The sequence below is a fragment of the Acomys minous genome (assembly GCF_964271855.1).
Source record: "Acomys minous genome assembly, chromosome: 17".
In the NCBI taxonomy this organism is placed as follows: Eukaryota; Metazoa; Chordata; class Mammalia; order Rodentia; family Muridae; genus Acomys; species Acomys minous.
The window spans coordinates 55,939,166-55,950,740 of record NC_140500.1 but is presented as its reverse complement, the minus strand read 5'-3'; the positions used below and the strand labels follow the sequence as shown (position 1 = coordinate 55,950,740).

General features: G+C 52.7%; 1 protein-coding gene across 5 annotated transcripts in view; it reads left to right on the top strand.

Annotated features, from left to right (window-relative positions):
• The window catches only part of EFCC1 (EF-hand and coiled-coil domain containing 1), a 28,474-nt gene that overhangs the window by 1,413 nt on the left and 15,486 nt on the right, over window positions 1–11,575 (top strand). For all 5 annotated transcript variants that reach the window (XR_014776311.1, XR_014776312.1, XM_084766626.1 and 2 more), the window contains exon 2: window positions 710–972. Coding sequence is in view for 3 of the 5 variants with exons in the window: in XM_084766626.1 (XP_084622752.1) it covers window positions 710–972 (263 nt within the window). In the remaining 2 variants the exon portion in view is untranslated. The remainder of the gene's footprint in view (window positions 1–709; window positions 973–11,575) is intronic.

Here is an 11,575-nt window from a genome sequence, read left to right as displayed (position 1 = left end):
TTCAGCCTGCCCTCTGGGATCAGTCACAAACTCCTGAGCCCTGTGCACCGCTAGGTACAGAGTGCGGCACAGGTGGCCAACCAGGGAAGAAAGGGGCTCTTGTTGGGGAAAAGGATCTGAAGACACTGGCGTTAGCATTGGTGTCTCCTGCCTCCTAGATGCTGCAGAGTACAATTAGGTGCCAAGGGGGCCTCCTTGCTTCATAAGTGTGGCATGGGAGCGTTAGATGGGGCATAGGGAACCCTCAAAGTGCCTGGGGCGCCTAAGATTGGCTAGAAGGTTCTCCAGCTTCCTCTGTGCTTTGGAACATTACAGTAAACAAAATAGACCACACACACACACACACACACACACATTTCCAAACACACACATTTCCAAGGACAGTTTAGTGCTCGGCTCTCAGGAAGGGCAAACACATCTGTCTGGCATTTAAACTGTGCCTTGAGTTCAGAGAATTAGGAACAGCGTAGATTGGATGAAAGAGTTAGGCCTAGAAGTCACAACTTTGGGAATTATTGTCAACATAATAGACGGTCTGTCCCAGTTTTCCGTGTGTGTGTGTGTGTGTGTGTGTGTGTGTGTGTGTGTGTGTATTTGGGTGGTTATTGCACACACGTGCCTTATCCTCTTGTGTCCGCTGCTCAATGAGCGAGCTTTGTGGTGTAAGAGGACGTCCCCACGGGCATTCATTCTAGCTTCCCGCGGGCAGGTCGGCCTCTGGAAGAGCCAGTCGGAAGTCCCAGAAGCGGCAACGCACGAGCTGCAGCGAGCGCAGGGCGCGCTGGCAGAGGCGGAGGCGCGCGCCCGGCGGCTGCAGCGCGGACAGGTGGAGGTGCGGCTGCGCACCGAGGAGGCCCGGCAGGCGGTGAGGCGCAGCTTGCACAGGGTGCGGGAGCTGGAGGCGCTGGCGCGACGCGTCCCCCGCATGCAGCGCCAGATGCAGCGACTGGAGGCAGAGCTTAGACGTTACAGGTGAGCGGAGCAGCAACGGGCGCGGAACACATGGGGCGGGTCCTGGTCTCCAAACTTAGGCGTGCATCCCCGCTGAGCGCCCTAGTATTCATTCCTGTCTTCAGCCGTTCGTAAATACGGTTCTTCCTTTTCTTAAGTCACTGTGGACTCCATTACCGTCCATCGACCCATCCATCTATCCATCCATCCGCTCACCCTCCAGTTCACCCACGAAATCCTTTTACTTGTTACTCATGGATTGCAGCCACTGATACTCATTGTTAGCTCTTCAACGTGATCCTGTTGTCACTGACTGAACGCTGTGTGCGAGCCCTGCGCAAAAGCACTTTATGGGCTTGCTTTAGTTAATCCTTAGGACAGACAGCCCAATGAAGAGGGTCCTGTTATGACACTATTCTTCAGATGAGGAAACAGATTTAAAGCGACCTTTTGTGCTAGCTGGACCAGGGAAGCTAGTAGACTTAGGACCGGGCACCGATTCTAGCAAGGCTGACAGATGTGTAACTTTGGCAAGTCACCAGCTTTCCCCAAGCTTGTCGCTCTTGGGTGGAGCAGACTGGAGCCACTGCAGCGCAGAACGGCTGGGAGACTCTGCCTGGCTGTCCTGGGTGCTCATGTTTTCACATGACAGGGCGGGCTGGCTTCTATGACCTGCACAGCAGCTGAGACCTTCCCTGGGCCACTGTCTACCTGGGGAAGGATGTGGCTGTGAACAGAGCAGACCGAAATCCCTGTCCCCGCCTGCAGTCACGGAGCAGGAACCCTCCACAGGAACAGATGTGAGGCATCAGGCAGGACAAATGCTAGAGCCAGGGGTAGGTGTGTCCCTGCTACAGACTTAGCCTGTCCCCTGCCCCAGAAGTGGGAGCAAAAAGCCAAGAGAATGGGAACAGTATGGGCAAAGCCCTCGAGGCCACCACAGAACATTCCAGAAACTAAACAGGAGTCAGCTTCGCTGGAAAAATACAGCCGGAGACACAAGAAAAAGGCCAGCCATCTAGATCCTGGAAGGCAGCATAACCTTTATCTTTAGAACACATGAAAGCATGGAAACATTTTAAGCCAGGATGACCCAAGCAGAATGCGTTTCAGAAAGAAAAACAAGCAAGCAAGCAAATATACAAACAAACAAAAACTACCCCGGTTCCAGCTGTGACGGGACAGAGAGGAGAGGCAAGGGACTGGAGCCAGCTTAGAGGAGCCAACGAGGACAGCTCTTCCCTCTGAAAAAGAGTGACCTGACCAAGGCCAGGGGAGGACAGCCCAAAAGGCTGGCTTTGAACTTATGTCCTCAGAGGAGGGGTCTCAGCCTTGTCTTCTGAGGGACTCACAGCTGGGAGAGGCTGACCCGGGCCAGCCTCCCGCAGCTCCAAATGTTTGCGTAGTTGTTTCCTGTTTGCATAGCTGATGGGCTGCAGATCTGGGCTGGCTGACATAAGGTTCTTGTGTCCGTGAGGAGAAACAAATGGTGCCCTTCATTTTGCCTTAAAGTCGCAATGACTTATTTATGCTTTAAGACAATTAGAACAATAGGAAAGAGCTTGACGGTTGGTAGGGAAGGTAAATTCCTATCCATTGCAGCGCTGAACAAGATGGAGGTCTCAGTCCTCCTTGTTTTACAGGTTTATGGGAAGGAGTGTGAGGCAGTGAAAGAGTTAAAGATAAATGCAGGCTCTGCCTCTCCACAGCCAGTGCTCTCCTCTCTACTCTGTTGCTGCTGCGGCTTTGTCTTATTAAAAGATGGCTACAGTGCCTATACGTCTTGCATCTACCGTTCAGGCACAATAACCGACAACACTGGAAGAAAGGCATGCTCTCCCACCGGGCGACCCCACAATGGTGTCTGATGGTCCTGGTGAGCCCCAAATATACGCAGGGTTCATTCTTTTTTTTTTCGAGACAGGGTTTCTCTGTGTAGCCTTGGCTGTCCTGGACTCACTTTATAGACCAAGCTGGACTGGAGCTCACAGCGATCTGCTTACCTCTGCCTCCCGAGTGCTGGGATTAAAGGCGTGCATCACCACCGCCCGGCCCAGGGTTCATTCTTAAAGAAGAGAAAAATAGCTGTTGTAGAGGCCTCAGATGAGAAACACCAAGAGTCTGAGGGATGAAGCTGGAGAGACTAGGAAAGGCCAGGCAGCCTAGAGTCTGGAATGAGAAAACCAAGGACCAGAGGGTGCGTGACCCCTCGGGAAGGTCACGTGATGGTGAGGTGAGGATGCAGCCCTTCTCTGCTCATCTCCTGAAGCCGAAGCTAGCAGGCTGCGGACCGACTTACGCCAAAGTTTCCAGTCTTTGAAGAATGGGAAGGGCAAAGAAACAGAGTGCGCACGGACACTAAGCGTCACCCTTCCCACATCAGTGCGGGAGAGCTCAAAGCCAGCGTGACGGTCTTTCCAATTGTATCACAGACGAGAAAGCCAGGCCAGCGATGTGCTAGGTGGACTCAGCACCAGGCAGGATGAAAGCCCCACATGCCACACCACTTAATTGGCTCCGAGAAGATACACAGTCCTCTTGGGCTTGTCCACTACCCTCGTTCACCGCTGCCCTGCCCCTCAGACACCCACAGGAGGTTTTACAAGCTGGAGGGAACGGGTTATTTTGTATCATGGTTTCAGATGTTTCTGTCATGGTCCTTGGGTCCACTGCTTCTGGGCAACAGCTACTCACCTCATGACCGCCAAGAAGCAGAGAGAACCGAGTATAGAGGCAGCAGGGCCAACCACAGGTCACAGCAAAAGGCTCCAGTGCCCCACCACACCTCTTTCACCACCTCTCAAAAATGCCACCCTATAGCCTGGCCGTCGTGGCACACATCTTTAATCCCAGTACCCGGGAGGCAGAGACAGGTGGATCTCTGTGAGTTCGAGGCCAGCTTGGTCTACAAAGTGAGTCCAGGACAGCCAGGGCTACACAGAGAGACTCTGTCTTGAGAAACAAAAACAAACAAACAAGCAAACAGACAAAAAAAGCCACCATATTATTAATCCATCAAAGGGTTAATCTATTGATTATGTCAGAGTTCTCAGGATCCCAGCATCTTCCCAAAGCCCGCCACCTAGCAGCTCAGACCCCAGTAGATGAGCGTGTTGGGGAGGGGACATCCCTCCCCACCTCTGCTTCTGCGTTGTCAGGCACTCGGATGTCCCTGAGGGTTTCACCTGACCTCCCCTCCTCTGTGCACCCAGGAGGGACAAATGGGAGGAAGGGGCACACTCCAAGCATATGCCTTCCTTGCTTTTCCAGGTGACACCATGCTAACTCATTGCAAGTGCTCTGACCGTGTGTCTTGGGGGCAGCATGAAGCCATTCAGAATGGCCTGACTTTGCCTTCTAGTTGTCAATGAACATTCCACTCAGATGCTGATTAAGGATGCTCTAAGGTCAGAGCCTTGTGACTTAGGGTCCTGGTGGCTTTATTAAAATCACAGATCAATGACCCAGCTGGACCAGAACTCACATTGTCCCCAGCTGTAAACTAAGGTCGGCCACTTCTCTTCAGTGACAGCCCAACTTACCGTCACTAGGACTTCCATTGGCCTCTCTTTCAAGTCAAGCTTCCTCTTTCATCCTGCTCTGCCCTGTGTTGTAGATTCCATCCAGTCCTCTCTAATTTTGAAACAGAGTCGGTATTCTGTTAAACAAGGACTATCGCTCTGTGTTCCATATTCCATCCACAGAGAACCAGTGAGCCCCAGAAAAAGGCTGTGTCTATGCTGAACACATTCCCGTGGAATGACTGTTTCTATACAACATGGCGTTACAGCCATGCGTGCAGCATTAACATCATGCTGAGCATTCTAAGCTCCGGAGAGATGATTTAAGGCATGCGATGTGTGATGGTTCTGTGTAAATACAATGCCAATGTCTACAAGAGGTTGAGCACCCAAGGATTTTGGTGTCCATGGGAGGTCCAGGAGCCATTCTCCTGCAGGTTCTGACGGGCCTGCTTTTGTTTTGCTATAGTGTCTGCATTTCCACAGTGTTTTACATCTGCTGTCTCTGCTGTGATGGTAAGTTCCTGGGACGCTGCACAACTTTTTGCTGTAAGTCTGTCTATGGCAAAGCTGCGGCCCTTGAGAGAACATTCTAGAATCAGGGTTTTGGAGTTCTCTGCTCTGTCTTCACCACAGCCTGGTTCTCTTTGGACCACTTTAAAATGAGTTTCTTAGAATTGAGTTTCCCAACTTGGCTCTTGGGAGAGACTAAGCCTCGTGCCTCAGGATAAAGCCCCCAGGCCCGCGACTGGAGCTTTTATCATCTTACTGTCATTTGAACTCTGACTTCCTCAGGAGCCTCTTGCTGACTCAGCGGGCTGTCTTCTGAGTTCCACCTTTGTGAGCATCTCCTGCTCCTCTTGTGAACTGGAGGCCTCTTCTTGCTTCCGACTTTCCTATGTTCTCATACGTGTTGTGTTTCTCCCGGGATATCGGTTTGTTGTAGATGGAAGGGTATTTCCGCAGTGCTCCAGGCTACCACGTTGCCCACCAACCTAAAAAAATAGTGAATTCTTACACAATCGGAGATGTTCATTGATTGATTAAGCTATACTTCATATGCATGCTCCATGGATCCAGACCTGTGCCAAATCCGTCAAGGATACAGAAATGGGATATAAACATTCAAGATTCTCAGATGATCTCCTGGCCTCGGAGAGCAGGTCCTGGTCACACATACCAGGACATAATGTGCCATGTACAGAGGAGCCACAAAGCTGCTACTGGTACCTTCAGAATTGTAAGACCGTCCCCCCAAGTCAGACAGAAGTCCCCAAGTATAAAAGGGGGATAGAAGTATCCAGAAGCCCACCTGGCCCAGCCCCCTCCTGCTGAGTCTGGCAGTCCTTGCAAGGGGATGCCCCCATCCCTCTTCAGCTCCAGGCCCCAAAGCTAGCCTCCCTCCCTCTCTGCCTCTCGTGAGCCGAGGTCTTAGCCGCTTTCTCCAGTCTCACACGGCGGTCCACCTGGGCCTAAAAAAGGGTTTTGCCTCCAAGATTGTGTTGATGTGGCGAGGGGGGAGAGAGAATGCATTGTCGTAAGAAACGGCAACAGAAGGCACATTTGTACCGCCGTTCACAAACTGCCACTCAACCCTACCTGGCCATTGTCCTTCACAGGCCCCTCACCCAGCGTAGACACAGCCATGCACACACCCACCTCACCCCCATTTTCTCTCTTTATCCCTTTCTGCCAGCCGTTCCTCTCAGATAAACGCAAGAAAGCTTAACTCCAGCTGACTTGCAAAAACAAACTCAGTTCTTAGAGCCACAGAGCCTGGGTGTGTCCAGCATCAGGGGTGGGGGAGTCCAGGTGCCCAAGCAATGTCACCGAATCTGCCGGGGCGCTGGCTTTCACCTTCAGGCAAGTCGTCTCGTAGAAGTCCAGAACTGAGCTTCAGCGCGACCTTGGAAACATGTCCCACCTTGAGTCCGTCTTGCGGGGCCAGGACAACGTGGTCGTTAGCTATACCTTAATCACGTGCTTCCTGCTGGAAACCACAGCAAGGCCTGCTGCCTCTGGGGTTGGGACCTTTACAGAGAGAACCATGAGGGAGTGTGGACCTATGCTACAAACACCACAGAGCCTCATCATGGCTCACGTTCTCACAGCACGAACCCTCATCCTCATCACAGGAGCAGCCGCCCTGGGCCTCCTCAAGGCTCTGGACAGTGAAGCCCAGGGAGATACCACATGCGCTAAGGGTAGCTGGAAGGACTCTGTCCCCCAACCACCTGTGCTCAGTGCTTGCTAGCAAGGGTGCCCGGGTGCCAGCATCCCTTCCCTTAACTGTTCCCTCCAAGGAGATAGCAGGCTTGGTGTTTTGTGACCCAGACCCAACCCCCGGCCTGACACACTGCCAGATGGCATAACTTAGAGCCGGTGGCGAAGAATGCAGAGCCTCCTTCTCCTCCTGAACACTGAGTGGGGCCCAGGGCCTGGCCTGGCCTCCGTGGCTTTGTTGTCAGGAGAATGAAAAGGCCAGGAAAGCAGAGACAGCCCAGTCTGCGGACCACCATGAAAGGCGCACACAGATGAGGTCATTCAGGGGTTAACCTGCTTTCTTCTCACGCACCGAAGCAGCCCCCTTCTGACCCAGAAGCCACAGTCAGACGGTCAGAAAGACAGAAAAGGACAAGGCGGGGGCCCAGGGCATCTGTCCTATTGTCCTTTTGGGCCACGTGGGTGGCTGCTGGTAGGAACAAAGGCCCCTCTTTCAAGGACAATGGAACAGGCCCAAAGCACAGACAAGCTGGGGAGAGGCCCAGGCTCAGAGGCCTAGATCTCTGCGCTATGCAGGATCTGTAGGTGTTTTCCCTTCTATGAGGCCAAGTGGGGCAAAGTTTTATTCTTCCATCTTGGTGTACACGCCGTGTGGGAAGGGGAGCGGCAGGGCTGAGCTGTAGAACGTGGCCTTCGGCAAGTCTTTCTTGCCTGCGGGTGCCTCCGTTTCACGTGAGAACAATAGTAACGTCCGCTTCTGGGTGTGTCTGCCAGGATGCCTTGCCCACCGCAGGTGGCTCTTCTCTGAGGTGATGCTGACATTCAGATTGCACGTCACTTGGTTCTTTCCATCTGGGCCACAAGGACCCAACGCAGAACCCCAGAGCTGGTGTGAGGTGGAAGCCCCGTGGGCACAGGGAGCTGAGCTAGATGGGACACAAGCCATACAAGCTGGAGGGGGACTGGGCAGAAAGCCCCAGATGCTGCCTCGTGCTCCCTCCTGAAGGCCAGCTCCAGCCCTGTCTCAGCTCTGCCTGTTCCTATTCTGCCCGTCCTGTCCTGGCTCCTACCCTGTGCCCAGCTCCCTTGTAGTTACTCAGGGCCATGGTGGCCTTCTGAGGACCAAAAAGAGCTGCACAGCTTCCCTAATGACAGCCTATCTGCCATGGCATTCACAGCTCCATGTGATCTGACCTCTGGCCTTAGCTCTGCCAGGCCCACTGCATTGTGTCTACCAACCCACGCATCCCCTGAGGCCTCCATAGCCCTCTACAGCCCCTAGGTCAGTCTCCGGTGGCCGTCACAGGCCTCAGCCAGATACCCCATCCCACTAAAGCAGTTCCCTGCTGTCCTCACTGTCTACCCTTCCCATCATCCTTTGGTTTTGTGACAACTTCCTTAAGTCTATTACCCCTGTCGTCAGCTAAGCCATGAAGTCTGGGTCTATTCTTGCTAAGGACAGGGATGCCCCATATGTTGTGGGACCAGCTGGAGGGCCACAGCCCCTCCCCCCCCCACACACACACACATCCAGAACCAGAGAATGCCCAGCAGAGATACCCAGAAGACTCCTGGGCTAACCCTCTCTCCCCCTCCCCCACTCCCCTCCCCCTGCCCCTCCCCCTCCCTTCTTCATGATTTACTTTCCACTTCTCCCGTCAGCCACTCTGGCTCTTCTTCCTGCTGTTGTTCTCTTGTTTTCACATGCTAGTCTCAACTTCCGGGAGGCTTCTCAGCTCCGGAAATACCTCACAGCAAAGGAAGCCCCGGCTAGAAGCCCCAGGTCCTCTGGGGAAGGCTGTGGCCTGGATGTCTGTCTACACCAGTCCAGCATGGGGACGCCTGCCACCTGAGGATCCTATCAGCCTTATGGCTTCGTGAAGTTTCCAAAGTACAGAGTGGCTCAAAAGGCTGGAGGCTGAGAACATCGTGACACTGTCCCTCCGTATCAGAAGAGGCCTAGATCAGAAGTGGGGAGGCTTTGGAGTGGCCCCGGTAATGCGGCTCTTGATCCCAGCCACAAGCTGTAGTGGTTGCTGTGGAGACGCCTGCTGATTAGGACAGTTTCACTTGCTTTCGGATAGAAGACAGGATGCTGAGGCCAGGAGAGCCACCTGTGCCACACTGTGAACTCCAGGCTGCCTCCACCCCTCCCTTTCAATAGGTCTCAGCCTTGACTGGCAGGTCCCCATAGTCCCAAGACCGCCTCCTGGAGAGAAAACCTTGCTACAGGCATGGTGTGAGTAAATGACAGATTGCTAGCAGCGGCCTACCCTCTCCGGCTGGAGTCTGCGTCTGTGGGGCTGAGGTGGGTGGAGGTGGCATGGACACAGGACAGGAGCCAGCATTTCTGAGCAGTTGCTGTGCATGAGGCAGTGTGCCAGAATTCTCATCTATACAATCTCATTTCATGCACACACACACACGCACACGCACACACACACACACCCCAGCTTGTGCTGTGTTTTAGTAACAATAATGCTTCCAGCTGGAAGTCACACAAACCTGACTTAGGACATGTGAAGTCCAGGGGTGAGCAGTTCTGACAGTGAGGAAATGTTATCAGGAACAGGAGTCTCCACCTTCCCTAATTCATCGGCCATCTTGCCTGTGGGATGACCCCCTGGGGTGCTCCCCATAGTCCTCAGCATATCTTTCCACCCAGTCTATCCTAGGGCCTCAGGCAACACTGGGCAGATTTTGGCCCGGGAGCCAAGGTGAGGACATTACTGTCAGTTCATTGAACACATTCTGCTTGGCAGAGAGGGCTGGAATCACAGCTTACCTCATCAAGGCAGAACTGAGCCCCGTGCTAGCGCAAGGGACAGTCTAAGATTAGTTTTCTTTTTTGTTACATATGAGTGCTCTACCTGCCTGTACCCCCACAGGCCAGAAGAGGGCACCAGATCACAGTATAGATGGTTGTGAGCCATCCTGTGGTTGCTGGGAATTGAACTCAGGACCTCCAGAAGAGCAGACAGTGCTTTTATCCACTGAGCCATCTCTCCAGCCTTCTTTTTAGTTTTTCAAAACAGGGTTTGTTTTGGCTTGTCCTGAAATTGCTTTGTAGACCAGGCTGTTCTCAAACTCACAGAGATCTGCCTGCCTCTGCCCCCCCGAAGTGCTGGGATAATGATTTAAAGAAACCTCAAAATGCATATCTTACGGTGTGTGTTTGAGAGTGTTGTCTAAGTTTTTTTTAGAACACAGTCATGCTTGTCATTTTAGCAATTCTGCGGCTGCTTTTGTGTTTCAAAGATCATGTGTGCTTAAAAGCCTGAAATATTTTCAGAAAAAGCTTGCCGATTGCTGAGTTAAATGCCGGTGTCTGGCAGTAAGTGCTTGCTCAGCATGTGCAGGAGCTGGGATGCATGCATACATGACAACACTCATTACCAGTATGCTGCCTTGGTGTTGTCACACTTCCCATTGGGGGACCTTGTGCGTCCTGAGTAGGAAACTTGGATGAGGCTGGTACGGGCTTTCTGCTTCCCTCCCCAGTCCGCTGCCTCCTGCGACGTCGGTGGCCCTACTCACAAACACACACCCCGTCAGTTTCAGTCACCAGTGCCCAATCACAACCTAAAAATGGAAAAAGCTAGAAACAAGCAGTTTCTAAACTTCCCTGTTCTGGAAAGTGTGATAAAAATCCCACGCCATTGGGGCTGGAGAGATGGTTCAGAGGTTAAGAGCTCTGACTGCTCTTCCAATGGTAATTCCCAGCAACCACATGGTGGCTCACAACCACCTGTAACGTGATACGATGCCCTCTTCTGGCCTGCAGGTGTACATGCAGGCAGAGCGCTGTATACATAATAAACAAACAAACAAACAAACAAACAAATAAATAAATAATCTTTTTTAAAAAAAAAGCCCACGCCATCTTGCTGTCAGCCCTTACCATCTCCGTACTGCATGTGCGACCCACCCACTAGTCAGTCCACAGCCATCTCCATTGGTTGATGTTGTGTGTGGCCCACCCACTAATCAGTCCACAGCCATCTCCATTGGTTGATATTGTGTGTGGCCCGCCCACTAGTCAGTCCACAACCATCTCCATTGGTTGATGTTGGGTACCTTTTGTCAGTTTGGCATGAATTAGAATCGTCAGGGAAGAGAAACTCTCAACTGCGAAAACGCAGCCACCAGATGTTGGTATGGCATTTTCTTGATTAATTGATATGGGAGAGCCCAGTTGTCTTTATAGATGGTACCACCCCTGGGCAGGCGATCCTGGTTTATATAAGAAAACAGACTGAGCAAGCCATGGGGAACAAGCCAGAAGGCAGTGGTCCTCCTCAGTCTCCGCTTCCCTCAGTGATGGCCTGTGACCTGAGACCTGTAAGATGCCCATCTTGGTTTTGCCCATGGTCTTTATCACAGCAATGAAAACCTAAGACTAGGCTTATTCTCCCTAATTAGCAGCTATTCCAATGTGAGGTAAAGCATCGCTCCTGACCTCTTACTGCACCTGGCTTAGAAACTGAACCGTCTCACAGGTCTATGGTGCGGGGAAATGCACAGCAAGATCAGAGCCACAGCCGTTGGCAGGCATGTGTGAGTCCTGAGGAGGGCCCCCCTCAAACGGAGGGCTCTGCCTTCCCTTGTGTGTTCCTGCAAGGCATGTGCTTTCCTCTCACGTAGATGGTACCATGTACTCGGGTGCTCCTCCTCCTCCCCCTCCCCCTTCCTCCTCCTCCCCCTACTCTCCGTCCTCCCCCTCCTCCCTCTCTTCCTTTGCTCTTCAGCTGCTCAGCACTGGTTTCAGGCCATGTTGCTCGGTCCCTCAGCTCACCACTTCTCCCTTATACAGTCCTCCCCCCACCCCAGGTGGAGCACCTCCTCCTGAGCATCATCCTATATGACCCAGGAACACCCAA